At 39.9% G+C, this 20,649-nt stretch overlaps 1 protein-coding gene across 1 annotated transcript in view; it reads left to right on the top strand.

Annotated features, from left to right (window-relative positions):
- The window catches only part of Xpr1 (xenotropic and polytropic retrovirus receptor 1), a 153,112-nt gene that overhangs the window by 115,579 nt on the left and 16,884 nt on the right, over nt 1-20,649 (top strand). The window contains exons 8-11 of the mRNA XM_021176967.3: nt 4,371-4,561; nt 4,794-4,973; nt 8,519-8,690; nt 9,785-9,979. Coding sequence (XP_021032626.1) covers nt 4,371-4,561; nt 4,794-4,973; nt 8,519-8,690; nt 9,785-9,979 — 738 coding nt within the window. The remainder of the gene's footprint in view (nt 1-4,370; nt 4,562-4,793; nt 4,974-8,518; nt 8,691-9,784; nt 9,980-20,649) is intronic.

Here is a 20,649-nt window from a genome sequence, read left to right as displayed (position 1 = left end):
TTTGGCGGGTCACAGAAGCTGTCAGCTTGTGTGCTGCACACTCTCACCTGTGGGACTATGTTCGGTGGAGTCCCGGAACCAAGATGGCTACCGCCAATCTAGAGGCAAAAGCCTCCTGGGCTGGGTGGACACCTGTCCTCTGGCCTGGAGGGTGGCCAGATGTCTAGGGCCCGAAAAGGGCGCTGCCTCAAAAGCTCCGTGGCTCCTGCCTGTCCCACAAGCTGTCAGGTTCTGTGGTGCACACTCTCACCTGTGCAGACTAAGCTGCTAAGTTCGGTGGAGTCCCGGAACCAAGATGGCCCCCGCAGATCCTGAAGCCAAGGGCTCCCGGGCTGGGTGGACACCTGTCCTCTGGCCGGGAGGGTGGTGGGATGTCTTGATCTCGAAAAGGGTGCTGCCTCAGAGGCTCTGTGGCTCCTGCCTGTCCCAGAAGCTGTCAGGTTCCGTGGTGCACACTCTCACCTGTGCCGACTAAGTTCCTAAGTTCGGTGGAGTCCCGGAAATAAGATGGCTTCCACCGCTCCTGAGGCAAAGGGCTCCCGGGCCAGGCGGAGACCTGTCCTCTGGTCCGGAGGGTGGCCGGATCACCTGAAGTCTTAAGATCCCGTGGCTGGTGTTGTGAGTAGCTGGCGGGTGTCAGCCGAGTCTGTGCCCTAGCTACCCCGGTGCTGGTCTGACTGGAAGGGCTCTTTATATATTCTAAATAGTTACTTTTCAGAGAGATGATTTACAATTTTTCTTTCATTCTTAAGAATTTTTTGTTCAAATTATCTGATTTTTTTCTTTTTTGTATTTATTTACACACACACACACACACACACACACACACACACACACACACACATATATATATATATATATATATATATATATATATATATATATACACACACACACAGCCAAATACTACATTGTTCTGATTTATCTTTTCTTTTTCCCAATGAATATTTAATAGTTTTAGTTCATGTGTTAAGGTCTTTTAAAAAAGGTCTCATCAGGCTGGCCTTGAGCTCACTCTGTAGACCAGGCTGGTGTTCTGCCTCTGCCTTCCAAGTGCTGAGATTAAAGTCACGTGCTGCCATACTCAGCTTATTTTCAGTTTTGAAATAATTTTTGGCTGGGCGTGGTGGCACACGCCTTTAATCCCAGCACTTGGGAGGCAGAGGCAGGCGGATTTCTGAGTTCCAGGCCAGCCTGGTCTACAGAGTGAGTTCCAGGACAGCCAGGGCTACACAGAGAAACCCTGTCTCAAAGAATAAAGAAAATAATAATTTTTGTCTGTATTGTAAGATTAGGGTTCTTTCTGCTGCTGCTTTCTCTTCTCTTCTCTTCTCTTCTCTTCTCTTCTCTTCTTTTCTTTCTTTCTTCCTTTCTTTCGATGCCTAGTTATCCTGGCACTAGCTGAAGAATGTTTTTCCCACGGGATGTTGGTTCACTTGTTGAATGTCAGCTGGTCATAGATATATGGTTTATTTGGGGTTTTTCAATCCTTGTCTATTTGTGTATAAATCATTTTTATACCCTTGTACACTGTTTTGATTATTGTGCTGTTATAGTACATTCAAAACTTGAGTATGAATTTTCCAACTATTAATGTTTTATTACTATTTTGGTTATTGGAGACCTTTTATCATGTAAATCTGAGGTTTGACTGTTCTGGGTTTTTTTGGTTTTTTTTGTTTTTTTTTGTTTTTCTGAAAATAAAATGGCCATTGGAATTCTGATAGGGATTGTATGAAATGTGTAGATTGATATGCTGCCATCTTAGCAATATCAAGTCTCAACAAGTCAGCGACCGTGGCATTTCTTTCTATATACTTCAGTCTACTTTAGTTCCTTACTCTTGACATGTGAGACTTTGACCTCCATGGTTAAGATTACTACTAAATGTTTAATTGTTTTGTTTTGTTTTGTTTTTCAAGACAGGGTTTCCCTGTTTAGCCCTGGCTGTCCTGGAACTCACTCTGTAGACCAGGCTGGCCTCTAACTCAGAAATCCACCTGCCTCTGCCTCCCAAGTGCTGGGATTAAAGGTGTGCACCACCACTGCCCAGTTTAAATGTTTAATTCTTTTAGATACTGTTATAATTAAAATTGTTTTCCTAATTTTATTTTCAGATTGCTTATTGCTGATATATATATATCAGCAAAATTCAGTGGTATATATATATATATATATATATATACCACTGAATTTTGTGTGTTGATTGACTTTGTGTTCTGCAACTTTGCTGAAGCTACTAACTCTTACAGGTTTATTGTGGATTCTTTGGAATCATATTTTGTAATATATCTGGTGTCTTAGATTTCATAATATAAAGCTACAAATGTGGTTTTCTACTTATCTAATTTTTTAACTAATTTTGACTCTGCTGGTTCTCTTATAGTCCATTTGTCACCTAACAGCTAGAATAGTCCGTTAATGTGGCACTTGTATTCAAAGCTTTCTACCAGTTTATACATCAGAATAAAAGCCTAAATCTGAACAAAGCACTGTGAAGCCCAGGCTGATATGTCCCTGGGAACTTTAGTTCTATCCAGTCAGTGACCTTGGCCTTTGATCACTGAGCTTTTTGTTCTTCCTCTCTACCTGGAGTCCCTAGAGATTCCAGGGCCTCATTCTTCATTCTGTAATAAGGCAAGTATAATCTCCTAAGAGTCTCAGCCTGCTGTTTTACTGCCTTCCCTCTCACTATATACCTTACTGTTGTTACATAGTTGTTAAGTGGAGATTGATATCTGCACTATTCAATCCCCAGTTCTTAGGATAATGTTGGATATAAGTTTTTTCAAGTAATAGAAACCAGTATATACACAATATGTCAAACATTAGGTATTTGATTTGTTCTTCACTTTTAATCTTAACAAGTTTGTGAAAGTATGTTGTTTGTTTTGTTTTATTTTGTTTTTAATATGTCTCTTGTAGTTCAGGCTGAATTCAAAACTACTTTGTAGCTAAAGATGACTATGAGCCTCTGATCCTTTTGCCTTCGCCTCTCAAGTGCTGCATATATAATTCAAGTTTTATGCCGTACTGGGGATCAAGTCCAGTGTGAGAACAGATGATATTTCCACTGACCAAGAGGAAACTGAGAACTAGAAACTCTAAGTTAAATAACTTATCCTACTAAGATTTGATATCTGGTTTATATGTTTGATTGCAAAGCAAGCATTTTCTTTACTCTGTTACTTTTAAGCTATTAAATATTTTTATAAATAATAAATGGTTGTTTAAATTAAGTAATTATAACTTGGTAGAGATGAAATGAAAGAAACACAGTAGGTGCTGGGGAAACTCACTTTTATAAAAGATGTGATGTATCATGCCAGTCACTGGGAGTGTTGTAGGATGTGGTTGGGAAAAGTAAGTTGCAGATTGGATATCTTTAAGAGCTGAGATCTCAGAGCTGAAGGATTTGAACATCATAACTCTAGGAAAGCTGTAGAGTAGAGATGGTACTGAGTGTTGGAATGGGCATGTGAGCAACACAGTACTTGAGAGCACCAGCTTTGTACAAAGTTATAAAGGTTGCAGTTATAAAGGTGTGGTGGTAGAGGCAAGCGGGCTCCTTCAAGTTCAAGGCCAGGCCAACCAAAGGCTACATTTTAGCTCAATAATCCAGAGCAAATTATGTAACCTATCTGTGCTCCAGTTTTCTCAGTCAACATAGACATAGTAATTTAAATTCACAAAGCAATTATAATGATTCAGACTAACTATTACATAGAATAGCACCAGGAATAAGACTAAGTCCTCACCTCATTAAGCATTCTATACATGTTGACTATGATTTATTTATATGGCATTTAAATTCTCTCATTGTCTTCTTGTGTTTTATGTCTTTTCATTTTGCAACAAATCTGTGAGGTAGGAATTAATGTAGCCAGTGTAATGACAGGGAAAGCAATGTTGAAGAGGTTGTACCATACAAGAAGCTCCCATTGACAAAACTAGTCTTATACTAGGCATGGTGGTGCACATCTTTAATGCCAGCACACAGGAGGCAGAAGCAAGAAGATCTCTGAGTACATAGCATGTTCTAGAATAGCCACGACTGCACATCTCAAAACAAAAACAAAAACTGGTTTTATAACCCTGTTGTCCTATAATTTAGAAAACAAAACAAAATTAAAAACTTATAGATCAATGGAATAACATGATAAAAAAATTTGAGAGAAATTGTTCTAATTGCACTTTTCAGAGCAAAGAGGCAGAAAAAAGCACCTTGGGGCAAGACTCTTAAGATAATCTAGATACAGATTGTCTCTGTAGCAACGTCCTGTGTAGGGCTATGTCTCAGAGAATGAAGAGAAAAGATAATTAAAGGGAGCATTGTAGATTTCATAACTAACCATTACATTTTCTTTCAGCTGTATTTAAACTTGAAACAGATAGAACTGTATGGCCCTTGATAAGAATCTATCGGGGTGGCTTTCTTCTGATTGAATTCCTTTTTCTACTGGGCATCAACACATATGGTTGGAGACAAGCTGGAGTAAATCATGTCCTCATCTTTGAACTTAATCCAAGAAACAATTTGTCTCATCAGCATCTCTTTGAGGTAATAAAGCACAGTCTTGTGAGCATGTCCTCACTAAGTGAATGGCCGACTCACTGGGAGTCTCATGAGTGTACTCCACTCTGAGTGGCCGACCTGATACCTGCTCAAGTCTGCCTCCCATTTGAGGATTGTTGGATTGTTAATCGTTTTTTCTTATTTTTGTTTATTAAAGATTATTCTGTGTAATGATAAGAAGTAACTTTCTCTCTTTTGTGTTCCCTGTACTTTATAGATTGCTGGATTCCTGGGGATCTTGTGGTGCCTGAGCCTTCTGGCATGCTTCTTCGCTCCAATTAGTATCATCCCTATATATGTGTATCCACTTGCCCTTTATGGGTTTATGGTCTTCTTTCTTATCAACCCCACCAAAACTTTCTACTATAAATCCAGATTTTGGCTGCTTAAACTTCTGGTAAGTCTAGAAGGCGTACACAACATTTTTAGAATAGTGCCTTAGCATTGGCTTCCTCCAATGCCACACATGGCTGCTGGGTTGCACAGCCTCAGAGGCACATCGCACCGTGTGAGTGGCGCCCAGCATCAGGAGCAGGTGCTTTTGATGGATACCAGATAACCTGGGAAGTTTAAACGTGGCAGCCCTGGGAAAGTGCTTGACATTTTTTTCATCCTAAAATGAAGTATAAAGTGACCAGATAGTGAGTTGATTTTATACATTTTGATTAGTTAACCAGTGTGGCAATATATAGAACTTTTTTTTTTCTTTCTAAAGAAAAGAGAGCCAGGCATAGTAGTATCATGAATTCCTTACTTAGGAGTTCAAGGCAGAAGGATCAGAAGTCCAAGGTCACTTTATACTGTATTTACGTTAGTATTATCTTAGATTACCTATAATTGTAAAATTCCTATAAAGTGTTTATTTGTTAAAAGGTTTGTCTATTTTTACCTCATTCATATATGTGGGTGCCTACATATATGTATGTATACCATATACATGGCTGGTATTTATAGAAGCCAAAAGAGGTGCTGGGAACTGAACCCCCATCCTCCACAGGAGCAGCAAGAACATTAACTACTGAGACACCTCTAGTTTTCCTATAAAATTATTTCTAAATGAGGTGTTTTGGAAGATTCTGAAAGCTTACTGTGATACTATTGCAATACCAGGATGATGTAAGTGTGTACCTGTGTGCAGTTCCCCAGTGCGTCCTTTATCTAAGTAGGAAGCCATGATTTCACGCATGACTACTTTCTCTGATTAGTTGAACGATGATCTCTGTTGAGTGGATGTTTATGTCTGGGTCTGCACTGTGTTAATAATGCAGACTGGTTGATTGAATAGGCTGGCGGGATGTATAAGAAGGATTGACACACTAGTAAAAGCCTTCCTGGAAGCAGTGAGTCGGAGAAAGAAAGAGTAATTTGTTGCTTTTGTAATATTGTTACTAAAACGCAAGTGTATAGGTCATTTAAAATCAGTTGACCTATGTATTTTATTCAAACTTCATTGATAAGATAGTCCCTAAAGTGTATGTCAAAAAATTAATAGAATGTTTTCACTTTAGTTATATTTCTTTGGAAATGTTTTTTAAATACTTGTCCTAAAATAAAATTCTTATTTCCCTTGATTTTCACCTCCATTTTTACTGTGAAAAATGCTTGGTCTTAACAGTAAAGACCGCTCACCATTTATATTCATAGTTATATGGAAATCTTTGAAATTGACATATGCTACCTTCCCTTCCAAAAAAAAAAAAAAAAAAGCCTAAGGACTTTAAGTCCTAACTCTCTGCAATGTTGGTAAGTCTGATCTAGTGCTATTTATACTCAGCGGGGGTTTGTCCTCTTTCTTGTCTCTGTATTTGCTCAATTAGGAGGCACAAGTAAAGCCCCAGATTTTCCAATAGTAACATTACATGTTCTTTTAGTAGCTAACTAAAGATTTAACATGGAGTCCTTAGTAATATCATTTAGAGATCAGTTTGTTTTGTTTTCTTATTGTTGTTGTTTTCAAGGCAGGGTATCTAGGTGTGGCCCTGTTTGTCCTGTCCTGGCACCCGATCTGCAAAAAAGGCTAAGTCTTGAAAGCACCTAAATCTGCCTGCCTCCGCCTCCCTGGGACTAAAGGCATGTGCCACTACCACCTGGCTATAGAGCAGTTTTTAACCAATAGTTTCTTTAGTTGTATAATAAAATTGTACATACATGCACATGAACTTAAGGGGCTGGAGAGATGGCTCAGTGATTAAGAGCACAGGCTGCCTTCCAGAGGTCCCAGGTTTGGTTCTCAGCACTCAAATGGTAGTTCAAAACTGCCTATAATTCCAGTTCCAGAAGATCATGGAACCAAAAGATATCAGTCTCAGAGACCAGTATCTCAAAACTTGTTATTATTGTTTCCAAATCTAGCTTCAATACAGTATCTGCTATAGATGACACTCAGGACGATTCGTACTATATAGTCATGTGTTTCTGAGAGAAATGCTTATAGAATGAGTAGAAAGAACCAGCCACATCTGAGAGGAGGGTTGCCATAGATTCCCAGGTTGAATGTGTCTACTAAGTGAATACAGCTATACATCCAGAGAGCTAGGAATTTTAACGCATTTTCAAAATTACTACTGTGTCAAAGGAATACTTTATTATTATCTTATACATTTTCTTTTGTATAATAAAAACAAGGGAATCTAAGAGGATAAAGATAAAAGCTATCTTTATCCATACTCCTTCGTGCAGGATTGTCCGGGTCCTTTGAACAACTTGAGTTTATCCCTGGTGATTGCACTAGTGTCTGATTCTGCTCTGCAGTGCCAGGATTTCCTTTGCAATTATAACAGGTTTATACAGAACATGTCAAGATGAGTTTGTGTTAATGGGAATAACAAAGGACCTAGCTTTGGAATTGCTGTGAGAGAAAGTTAAGCATGCTGCTACATACCTATGATCCTAGCACTTCGTGAGTAAAGGCAGGAGAATTTCAAGTTAGAGGCCAGCCTGGGCTACATAGTGAGGTCTGTCTCAACCTACTCCCCTTAAGAAAAGAATTGTTATAAAGATTGAGCTATACTATTCCATAAACCCTAAGAGAATATATTACATGAGTTAGTGTTCAGTAAGTTTGCTTTATAGATTTATCATTATTTTCAGAATAATGGTCAGAGAGGTGATTTTTGTGGAAATTACAAGGTGAGCATAGTCATTGCCATCACATTAGTGAAATCAATATTACATAGGCTAGGGTGCAATTAAGTGGTAGAGTGCTTGCCTTATATGCACAAGGTCCTGGGTTCGAAACCCAGTGCTCTAAGAATGTCATTTAGGTTAGAGAATGTGACATGCCTCAGATGATGTAATCACCTTCCCTGCCTGTTTACACACACACACACACACACACACACACACACACACACACCCTACCTGGGTTTTTTGAGACAGGGTTTTTCTGTGCAGCCTTGGTTCTAGAACTCACTGTAGACCAGGCTGGCCTCAAACTCGGAGGTCTGCTTGTCTCTGTCTCCCTACTGTTGGGATTAAAGGCATGCGCTACCACTGTCTGGCCCTTCCTGTCTTTTCTAGGCAAAGAATGTCCCCTATCCAGGAAATGCTTTGTAGCATAACACCAGGTTGCCTCTCTGTGCTGCCATCAGCTTCTTCTTGACAGGGTCTTACTCTGTAGCACAGGCTAGCCTCAAGCTTGTTGCAGTCCTGCCTCAGCCTTCTAAATGCCGGCTTACAGCAATGAACCACTATGCCTAGTATATTCTCCCTCCTCTTGCTTTCTGTTTTTTACCTACCAACAACCCCATACTCACCCATGAGCACTGTTTACCTTTTCACTCAACTCTTTCCTACTTTCCTACTTGACCCAACCTCATTGTCTGGGCTTTGTGTATGTCTGTGATTTATTGGCTTCCTTTTCATCAGCAGTCACTCTGAATGGTCAGTCAGCCTTGAACTGGAGAACTGTTTCTCATTTTTTTTTTCCTTTCTTTTTCTCAGTTTCGAGTATTTACTGCTCCCTTCCATAAGGTAGGCTTTGCTGATTTCTGGCTGGCCGATCAGCTGAACAGCCTGTCAGTGATTCTCATGGACCTGGAATATATGATCTGCTTCTACAGTTTTGAGCTTAAATGGGATGAGAGTAAGGGCCTGTTGCCAAATGATCCACAAGGTAGAGTATGATTTTGTATTCACACTGCTGGATTGCCAGCATAAACCAAGAACTATTGGGAATGATAACTGCGACAGTTAAGGTCATGATGAAAACTCATCCAATAGCATTACACATGTAATTAAATGTGCTTGGCACTCGGCTAGCAATCTCCTTATTGAAATCATTTGGCTTGTAAGTTGTGTTAGGGTTTTAGTCAACCATTTGCCAAGAAATTTACAACTTAAAGAATTCTGCAGTTATCTCTCAACATTCATATGTGTTGGTAGCTATATCACAAATCCTAGAGTGCCAGCAATTTGTCCTCACAGAAATGCTCAAGATGCCATTGTAGGTGCCAGTGAATCTAAGTACTGATTGCTTAGAATCAGGTCAAGTGCCTTGAGAACATCCTGGTCAATTCAGAAGTCTTGACCTTCTAGCTCTACCCATGCTTGGGTAATGCCAAGTTCAGTAGTTAGCGTTCATAACAGGTCTAATATAGACAGTTCTATAGCGTGTTCTCACAAAAGATTATGATACATTGGGTGTGGCAGCCTACCAAGCCTCTGCAGTCCCACCACTGAGGAGGCTGAAACCATAGGATAGTCCCTGCACAGCCTGGGATGCATAATGAAATCCTGTCTCAAAAACTACAACCACTGCAAAGCAGCAATAAAAACCAATAATGAAGCACAGGCTTGTTCTTGATTAGAAGGGAGGGCACAGAAGATGTACTCGGGGTCTGTTTTATAGTAGCTTGCCACTTATAAAACTGTCATGGTACCTGTGATGTTTTTAGGTTTTCCATATGTTTAAAGTCATAGAACAAAGCATGTGTTTTTCTTCCTTTTATTCGTAGACACTTTCGATTACACTTTTGATTCTAGGATACTCAGAAATCTCAAAGAACATATTTTCCCGTTAGTCGCCTTGGCTTATCAGCCACTAAAGACCGAGAACAAATGGCACCTGCACAGGAGAAAGTGACTGTGAACCCACAGGCTGGGGTCTTATGCACACACTGATGGGAGTTATACTGTGTGACTAAAGAATGTGAGCAATTCATCTTTTTGAACTGTAATTTTTTTCCTTCTTCTTTGAAATCTTCACAGAACCAGAATTTTGCCACAAATATTCGTATGGTGTGCGAGCCATTGTTCAGTGTATTCCTGCTTGGCTTCGCTTCATCCAGTGCCTGCGCCGATACCGTGACACGAGGAGGGCTTTTCCTCATCTAGTAAATGCTGGCAAATACTCCACAACTTTCTTCACCGTGACATTTGCAGCCCTGTACAGCACTCACAAAGGTATGCTGAGCTTTTGACATCTTAGCTCTTACTTCTCACATCTGCTTTCCTGGACTTTGCCATCCCTGCTGCTGGTTCTGCTGAGGCGCTTGAACACAGTTTTAATCTCATTTCAATGGATATTAGCAAATATCATGAACAAGACTTGCAGTCAGTTGGATAAGAATTGTGATGTTGTTTGAATCCTGACTGATGCTCAGTGGCTTTAACCTATGGATGCCTTGGGTTTTCATTTACTGGTTTAGAGGGTATTTTTGAGATTTCCTTGTTCATTAATGAGGTTAAGAGATGGCTAGGTGCACAAGAATCCCTCTGGCAATCAAGTATATTTTTAATCATTTTCTTTCACCAACTAGTAAGGATTGTTTCCAGCCCATTTAACTGCAAATTGAGTTCTCTGATCCCTCTAGTTTCTCGTCTCCATGGCAACCTGCTATTACTTGCTACTGCTCTTCTGTTGGGAAGAGAAAAAAAAGCTTTTAAGTTCATAGCCACATGCTGAACACTCCTTTTGAATTTTTAACCTTTCCCCAAGAACTGTCAATCAGTGATTTCCCTTCCTTGTACTAAAATGCATTCCTTCTTTGTCTGCCGAATAGACAGCGTCAGCCCACACCTTAAACAGTGCAAAGAGATGTGACTAATGCAGATTAGTAGAGTGCTTTTTAAATACTCAGGTAAATTGTTCTCAGTAACCTTTTTTGTGAGGCTGTATTGGGAGATTTATTCAGAGGTACAAAGCTACTGTTGCTCTAACATGTATCTGATGTCATGACAGATGAGGACACAGCACCATGAGATTGGTGCCTCTGAGCATATACACTCTGACATAGATTCTGTGCTTAGAACAGTATTGATAAATGTAGCCAATAACTTTGCCACCAGGTCGCCATTCCTGCTAAGTGATAGAATGTGACTGAGTACCTCAGTGAAGGAGGCATCCCACAGCTCCCATAATTTTAGCTCTTGCTAGGGAATGCCAGTAGTCAGTACCAGCATGCACTGTCATTTATAAAGTTATTAGAGAATTTGTAAATTTGACAATTAATTTGGTGCAAGATGCTATGTGGCTCCTTTTGCTAAATTATCAGAGACACACCTGTCTCCCATCTTAGGTAAAAATGACTACTTGAATATATTATTCTAGTAATATATTCATTAAGAAGCTGAAAGTTGCCCAGGCTGTTGGTGCTGTTGACACAAAATACAGCACTCACCTCAGGAAATAAGAGATAGTTTATTCCTGAGGCAAACATAAGTAACAATAGCCTGGGAGCACAGATTCAGGTTGTGACCATTGGAAGTGGTTACGTAAGATTTTATTAGTTACAGAACAAAGAAAATCATAAATCAAGGTATTTACTGAACACATTGATGGTGACTACAAGTAAACAGGCCACGGCAAACCAAGGGAAACTCTGTAGAGGTCTGGGATGTCTGATAAAATTTTTAGCTTTTAGATTTGGTAAGGTTAGTGTTCTGCTAAGCATACATTTTAGGGCTATAGTGATAACTCAGTAAAATGCTTGCTGCACAAACTTGAGTATGTGAATTTGGTCCCCAACACCTATGTAAAGGCTGTGCACGGCAGCAAGCACCTATAATCCCAGCTCTGGGGAGATAGACATTGTGACTTGCTTGCCGGTCATACTAATCATGTCATTGAACTCTAAGTTAAATCAGAGTCCCTGTCTCAAAAAATAATGTAGAGAATGACTGGGGAAAACACTGATAACCAAACTCTCCACACACAAAGAATACATTTGACAGATTTCTGTAGTCACAGAGTTGTTCGGATACAGGCGTGGACAGTGTAAGGTAATCTGGTTCTGGTCTTCTCACTACATACAGTCAAGAGGCTCAGCCATGATGTGCAGCCTCGTAGAATCTCCTTTAACACTGGCTTGGCTGTTTTTCCTGTGGGAACTTCAGTTTATATAACGACACAAAAGGATCCCAAGTCCAAGGCCTGCCCCATTTACAGAGTGAGTTCAGACCAGCCTAGCAAGACCCTGTCTCAAAATAAGTATAATGGAGAATGTAGCTTACCTATTATTGTACATGAAGTTCTTGTGTTCAGACCTCAGCATAGTGTAAGAAAAAGTACAAAGAAGGCTGGGATGGGCCAGCAAAATGGCTTCACAGGTAAAGGCACCTGCAGCCAAGCCTGACAACCTGAGTTCAGTCCCTGAGTACCCATGGTGGAAGGAGAGAACTGCCTCCTTCAGGTTGTTTTCTGACCTCTGCATTTGCACAGTTGGCGTATGTAGAAATGGATGTTCTGTCCTCAGTATCACAAGGAGTTGGGGAATGGGAACAGAGGTTCGACCCAACATAATTTATCAATTTATCTTTAAATGAAGCAGTTCTGTACTAGGAAAAAAAATATATATATATATCCTATTTAACTATGGTTTAATGTGTAGTTTTACATTGATATATTTGATACATTGATGACTTATCTGCTACATATATATGTAAACTGTAAATTATACTCTTTTCTCAAAAACAACAAAAAAGATGTCAGATTATATCCTTTCACTACAAGGTGCTAAGAGAATTTTCCCTGTATCTGTCTTAAAATTATTGGGCTTTGTTTAGCTGTATATACTAAGGAATGGTTAGATTGGTAAATTTTATGGAGGTTTGAAAGGCTTCAAAATAGAGTACTACTTTGTATAAGACGTGTATCAGCAAAGCCCCCAGCAGAAGTCTCTCACATAGCCTGATAGGCCCCAGATGAAGGCTGATGTCCAGATGACATGTAGCTGAGGATGACCATGAACGTCTGGTCCTTCTGCCTCCACTGCCCATGTTCTGGGAATACAGGTGTGAGCTGCTCTGCCTGGCTCTTTATTTCATTTTTGTGATACCAGGATTGTGCTCAGGGGCCTGAGTGGTGTGCCAGGCAGTCACTTTGCCATGGGGCTCATGCCAGCCTCACCTTGCAATGTGAAGAGAAACAATCCTGTTTCCTACTTCTGTTTGCCTTGGCCCCATTTGTCACGACTGTTTTTGTCTCACACATAGCCATATCATTAAAGTGGAGATAATAATACCTATGTCTATTTACTTCACAGAATTTTTTTTAAGACTTGTTCCTGAAATCACAGTATAGACTCTATAGGTGTGCTACATGAATGGCATGGAGAGGAAAATGGAGAGACCATTTATTGTTTATGCTAATCATATTCCTAAAGTTTTAAAAATATTTTATGATTGCTGCATATTGAATACATCAATAATTTTTTTACCAAAAAGCCTAGAACTTGGAATGACAAAATTTTGACATTTGAATTGTGGTCAGGTTTCATTTTTTTCCTTCCTTCCTTCCTTCCTTCCTTCCTTCCTTCCTTCCTTCCTTCCTTCCTTCCTTCAAGATACGGTCTCATGTCAGGTGGTATCAGTACGTGCCTTTAATCCCAGCAGAGGCAGGTAGATCTTTGAGTTTAAGGCAACCCTTGTCTATATAGTGAGTTCCAGAATAGCAAGGGTTACACAGAAAAGCCCTGTCTTGAAGAGGGAGGGGAGGGGGGAGACAAGGTTTTACATAAAAATTAACAAAAGACAGGGCCAGGCCACACATAGGTCCGGCTAGCTTCAAACTCATTAAGTAGCAAGCATGACTTTGAAGTTTGGATCCTCTTCTCTCTGTTTCTTTCTTGGGTGCTGGGATTATTGCATGGATATGTAACAGTACCCAGTTTTATGTGGTGATGGGTATCAGACTCAGGGCTTCATGCATGCTAGGCAAACATTCTACCAATTGGGCCATTGCCTCAGCCTTAAGTTACGTTATTTTCTTGAACAGTGTCTTAAAAAAACAAAGACTTTAGAAATAATAACTGAGTCAAAAGAATGAAGTCAGAATGACTAATTATGTAGGTACTTTTCTATTGAGTGTGTGCTGTTGCAAAAGAGACATTGTGAGGAAAGAAGAGTAAAACATCATGTCACAACCTTGCTCAGGCTCTGATGTGATTCTTTTCAAAGAACTAGCCTGCCAGGGTTACCATAGTAACAGCATTATATTAAGTGCACTTTCAAAATTGTTACGGAGGTTGTTTTATACAGTGCTGCGTGATTTGTAAAAATGGAGGTGTATGCATTAACTCTGTACCTAGAATCAGTTTTGAGGTGAGGATTTAGGCAGCCTATTTAGGGAGATTAATCATGATAATATTTCAGTTTGGCTTCTTTTGTTATATTAAAAAAGAAACACATTTGAAATAAGTCAGTATATTTATTTTCTGTCATTGATTTTTGAGACAAAGGAAGCTAGCAGCCAATATCCATGTTTAAAAATTCATATTTCATTACATGAGCACATTTGTAACTCCTGCAAGTGTTTTCTTGGAACTTGGGACTGGGGGAGGTGGGAAGAATTTAAGTGGGTTCTGGTTTCCTTAAGCTTTCGTTGCTTTGCAAGGAAAGCTACTTGGGGAGTACAGTAGCAGAAAGGTGTGTTGTTACTGCTTCTAGCAAGTTGTAGGGAGAGAGTCTGTCCCCAGATTGGGTTGCATCGGTAGCCTCTAACATTCTGTAATACACATTAATTCCTAGTTCACATAAATATAGGGATGGGGCGGGGCAGCTTACATGTCACGTTTTCTGAGACTTCTTAGGGTGAGGGTAGGATTTGCTATCTAATTTTTTGAAAGAGGTTGTTTCTAGAGTTCACTTACACCCATGTTATTGGTGCCAGATCTCGTCTGGATCGCGTTATGCATTCTGAAGGCTGATCCTCTCACAGAGGTTTTCTCGGCTCCAGTCAGTACCTTTGGAGCAGTAACTGCTTCATTATTTTGAGTGAGCACACACAGTCCTGAAGTGCTGCTTCTTTGGGGTTCAGCCAGTTGCTACCCACTTGCTGCCCTGAATAATGGGCTTCTAGTCCACATTTTAATCTGCTTATACTATAATAGAATGGTAATTGTGGTTTTTAATTCTCTAGGGAAATCTTTGTTCTATTAACTTTAAAAGATATATCTTCTATTAACAACAAAAAAAAAAAACCCATTTGGGTAAATGTTCTCATTTTTGCCTTACTATTGAAAGTATCTCAAAACATTAACTCTTTTGGAAGTTAATATATTCTGTTGTAATGTCCTCACAGGGGAAGAAACTCTTTTACAGACTATCTCAACAAGATTGGCTAAAGACCTGTTGGAACCAGAAAACCAAAATATAAATATACTGGTTTTTTCCTAATTAGTAATTGCCATTTTCTGCTGTTATTGTGCTGATTTTTCAAACAGCTATAATTGTTTTTATATATAAACTACTGTATAAATAAATTATTTCTCTACATAACATTAATTATAAAAAGTAACACCACACTGAACCTTAATTCCATTTTTGTTCTTTTCTCTTGTCATATTGGTTTTCTTAGTTGTTCTTGAAACTCATAAAAACAGTTAGCATTTCAACTGGATGGTGGTGGGCATGCCTTTAATCCCAACACTTGAGAGGCAGAAGCAGGTGGATCTCTGTGAGTTCAAGGCCAGCCTGGTCTACAGACAGCCAGGGATACACAGAATGCCTATCTCAAAAAAGAAAACAAAAAAACAGAAAAAGAAAAATAGCATTTGTATATAAATTATGTTGCATATAGCTGGCTCTTGTGAGACTACGCCGGGGCCTAGCAAACACAGAAGTGGAGGCACACAGCTATTGGATGGATCACAGGGCCCCCAATGGAGGAGCTAGGGAAAGTACCCAAGGAGCTAAAGAGGTCTGCAACCCTATAGGTGGAACAACAATATGAACTAATTAGTACCCCCCGGAGCTCGTGTCTCTAGCTGCATATGTAGCAGAAGATGGCCTAGTCGGCCATCAGTGGAAAGAGAGGCCCATTGGTCTTGCAAACTTTATATGCCTCAGTACAGGGGAACACCAGGGCCAAGAAGTGGGAGTGGGGGGGGGGGGGTTGGGGGACTTTCGGGGTAACATTGGAAATGTAAATGAAGAAAATACCTAATTTAAAAAAAGAAAAAGAAAAAAAAAAGATCTTGAAGTATCTGTAATACTTTATTGGTCAGAAGTTGTAAGATTTTTGATGCTTAAAGGAAGCAAAGGTGAAAATTATTTGAATTCAACTTATACAACAATGTCTGATTGGAGAGAAAGTTGAGACTTGGTAGAATTTAAAATTTTTGTTTTAATCTATACATATAATTTTATATTGATGCTATCAGCAAAAAAATGAATTTATTGTATTGATGTATTTTTAGCGGGAAAAAGGGGCAGAAAGAAACAATAAGCAGGCAAATAGACTATAAGGCCTTATTTCTACTATATGTGAGGAGATTGTTTATGAATCTCCCCCAGTTGTCTTTATAGTTCCCCATCATAAGAATGCTCATCAGCTGTCATTGCCACATCTAAATCCACACAAAACATGGTAATTGAAATAACTGTAATTTGTTCTTGCTGGAGCCTTTCAGCTGGAAACTGACTGGAGTGGGTTAAGCTCATCAGTAGAACTGCTTCTGCCCTGTTTTATCCGTGCTTAGCTCTTACTGTCAGTTGGAGTGGGGCTGGTCCATGTGTGTTCATTCTGGAGCCCCACCTCATGAAGCAAGCCTTTCCCAAGGAAGCCCCTCACGAGGCTCTGAGGAAAGCAAGTCCTATGGCACAGATGCATTAAAGCCTCTTTTTCTGCCAAAGAAAATCACACAGCAGGTCCAAAGAAAGCCTGTCCTGTCAAACACTAAAGCCAATCACCAAACCCTACATCACTGAGGCAAAGAATACTCTTGCCTTGGAAATGGACAGCTGAAAGGAATGATATTTCAGCTGCAACCTAACCACCACATAGAAAACAATTCAAATTGACTCCTTAATTGGCAAAGGACCTAGACATAATTATGATGAAGGCCAGCCTAGTCTACAGAGTGAGTTTGACACAGAGAAACCCTGTCCAAAAAACATACATAGTACATACGTACGTATGTATATGTACATACAAAGTCTTAGTAAATCCCTTTCCATAACTAGAAAAAGTAGAGAACTTGGGGAAAATTAAGCCATGCTTATGACATTCCTTAATAAGAAAATGAAAGTATAACAAGTTTACAATAGATTAGCAGCTGCAGTAAATGAAGCGTTACATGGTAACCCGCCAAAGGATAACGCCATCACCTGCAAGGAATAGGTGCAGGATAGTTAGTGACATTACTACAAGCCAGGTATGCTGGCACATGCTTGTAATCCAGTGCTAAGCAGGTAGAAACAGGTGGATCAATGGAACTTGGTGGTCAGCCAAATAGTCCTACTTGGCAAGTTAAAGGATAGGAGAGACCCTATGCCGGGGGGGGGGGGGGGTGTAAATAGAGATGGATGTCCCTGAGGACATCCATCCTTTGGCAATTGTTAAGATATTTGCCCAAGTACTCCAGCTAGGAAGTAGAGGAACTGAGGATATGAATATGCATAGAAGACTGTACCTCCAAAACCCACTACCAAGTGGGTAACAGTGATAGAATTCATGTCAAGGCCTTGTGATTGTTTCTGTTGTACTCGTGGTCTTCCTTCTAAGCTTGCAGAACGCCCCAAGTACTACCTAATAACACAGTGTTAAAATCTAGGTAAACAAAGCAGAACCAATCAGATAGGGTAGTGTGCTATCATTCCATGTGACAGAGCTGTATTTGAGAAAGCACAGAAGTATAGTGAGCAAGAATAACACAAGGTGTATTTATCAGAAGATACACCTATTTCCTGCTTCCTTGTCCTAATCACCACATCCACTGAATGCCAAGCCAGGAACTTGCCTGTCACACTAACAGTCACAGCATTGGTTCAGGCAGTGTGGAGTCAGCTCCAATATGAAAAGAAGATCCCCTCTGCCAGAAAAGAAAAGTTACCTGAGTTAGAGGGAAACAGAAACATTAATGCTGTTTTAAGTGGGAATGCTTTAGCTTCCATGTTTAATTAGCATTATGTTCTTTTTAAATTTTTATTTCATTGTGTTATGTATGTAATGGAGCCTCGTGTGTGCGCCATTGTGTGTGTGTGATATGAGAAGACAACTGTGTGCAGTCTGTTTTCTCCTCCCTTTATGTGGGCTGTGGGCATCAAGCTCAGGCAGTCGGCTTGCACAGCAACTGCTTTTGCCTACCAAGTGTCTCATTGGCCAGAGCAGGGCTCTTTTTCTATGGCCTTAATTCACTTCTTAAGAAATATCAGGGGGCTGGAGAGATGGCTCAGTTGTTAAGAGCACTGATTGCTTTTCCAGTGGACCCTGGTTTGATTCCCAGCCACCTATATGGCCACTCAACAGTTTGTAACTCCAGTTCCAAGGTATCCTATCTCCTAGCTTCCAGGGCACCAGGCACACAGCTGATACACAGACATTCAAGCAAGTGAAACATAGATACACATAAAACAACCACAACAAAAGATACATACATACATACATACATGCATACATATTACATATATTTATGTATGCATATTGCTGTAAAGGTGCCAGATTGTTCCGTAACTGGAGTTGCAGACAGTTGTGAGTTAGACCCTGCTCATCTGGAGGAACAGCCAATGCTCTTAACATCTGAGCCATCTGCCCCACCCCAAATAAAAGATATTTTAAAGGAAGTGTTGGAAAAATTCGCAAGTTGGGTATTATGCTAGTAAACAAGATATGTCATCTATATATGTCTTAGAGTGTAGTGGAATGCACACACATAGCACACACACATGCTGGGGATTTAACCCAAAGTCTTGAGCATGCTAAGCCTACTATATTTATACTGCGATTCAACCTTGGCTTCTTCAGTGATACTTTGAATAGGACACAGTATATGATTTTCATCAAAATTTTGAAAGAATTCTTGTTTCATACAGTAAAATAGTGCTTCTATTCTATTTAGTGGAAAAGAAAATAAAAATCTACTCATCACCGAAATATTTCATTGTCACACAGTGTTTGCATTTGAGTCAGGCGGGCTTCTCAGTGCTTAATACATATTTTTTTAATGGTTTTGAAAGAGACCCTAGAGCATATTTTCTTTAAAGGCAAAATGTATACTTGTTTATCCAAAGGAAGTCAACACTTAGCAAATAAGGTGGAACATTAGAGCCTACTTCATGTTTCATTGCTGGTACAGAAAGACTAAAGCAAAGAAAAGTGACACAAAGTCCAGAATCTGCTGCGCCCAGTCCTTCTTGTCCCTGTCACTTACACACACTGTTCTGTTTCCTTCATCAAGAACTTCACAGCTGGGTGTGGTGGCAGTAATCCCAGCACTTGAGAGCCTGAGTCAGGAGGATTTTGAGTTTGAGGATAGCCAAGGCTCCACACCAAAATCCTGTCTCAAACACCTCCCCACCAAATTCCTCCCACTCAAAAAAAAATAATAACAAAACAGAAATCTACTAAAAATTTTGATGTTTGTAATTGGTTCTTAAAATCTTCCACTAACTTGCTATTGCCTCCAGTTAGGTTTCACTACCTCCCTCTTGTCAATTTCACCAAGTCCTCTGCCAGAAAGTTACAAAGCAGCACCTGAGTGAAAATCCTTCTTGTGTTAAGAGCTAGAACATGGGCTTGGGAGTTTAGACAGAATAGGACTGGCTTAATTTGCTCCCTTCTTAACTGTGCTACCCTATCTAAATTATAGGTTCATAAACATGAAATACCCTTTTCTACCTCTTAAGTTCTCCTGTAAGCTTTAACTTCCATGTAAGAATCCTGTATCTGATCTCCATGGTATGATAGAAGCATATTTTAAAAAGCACTAGTAAAATACTAGAGAAAGTTTCTCTTTTCTTTTTAATATTTTTATGTGAATGTTGACCCTGTGTGTGTCTGCACTGTGTGTGAGCTAGTATCCTTGGCGGTGTCCTGTGTGTGTCTGCACTGTGTGTGAGCTAGTGTCCTTGGCGGTCAGAAGAGGACATGGAAACTCCTGGAACTGGAGTTGTAGGTGGTTGTAAGCAACCATGTGGGTGCTGGGAATTAAACCTGGGTCCTCTGGAAAAACAGCCAGTGCTCTCAACCACTGAGCCAGTCCCAGAAAGGAGTTTTGTCTTGGTTTTGGCACATTTGTGGAGGACTTTAGTAGATCAGAGGTTGCTTCAGTTCTCATTTGTACTCTGCAATGCAATTTGCAAGCACACGTGCCATTTTTGCCTGACTGTTTTTTATTGATGTGAAGGTTGAGTCTGGGTCTCACACATGCTGAGCATTGCTCTAGCACAGAGCTACTCCCTTAGCCTCCATATATAGTTTGAAATTATTTTCAGGCATTATCTTTGAAATATTTTTAATGGTACTCCATACTCCTAGAACTTCCCTTCCACTTTAAATATGAGAAGGGCTCAGGGAAGCATGCTCTGAGGTACAAAAGTGTCTTGAATAGAATTGCTGTTTCTCTTTTCCTCTTTTATTCTTAGGCCTAGTTAGCCCCGTTTTAGTCTCGATTATGTAAGAGTACGAGTCGTCTGTAACCATAAGGTTGGGAAGTGACAGTGTGAATTCCAACTCAGATCTTTTAACTTCAAAGCCAGCTATTTTTCTACTTCCCGACTCTGAATTTTAGTATTTTTAACTGTAAATGAAAATAAGAATGGCTGTTTTTCATACTTCAACATGAAGATGGTCATCACCTAAGGAGTATCATGCAGTCTTACGTGCTGACTAAAACTCACTGATGATCAGGGACTGT

The sequence above is a fragment of the Mus caroli genome, unplaced genomic scaffold (assembly GCF_978045245.1).
Source record: "Mus caroli unplaced genomic scaffold, Mus_caroli_1 scaffold_1, whole genome shotgun sequence".
In the NCBI taxonomy this organism is placed as follows: Eukaryota; Metazoa; Chordata; class Mammalia; order Rodentia; family Muridae; genus Mus; species Mus caroli.
The sequence above is the reverse complement of the archived record's forward strand: the minus strand, read 5'-3'. Positions and strand labels throughout refer to the sequence as shown.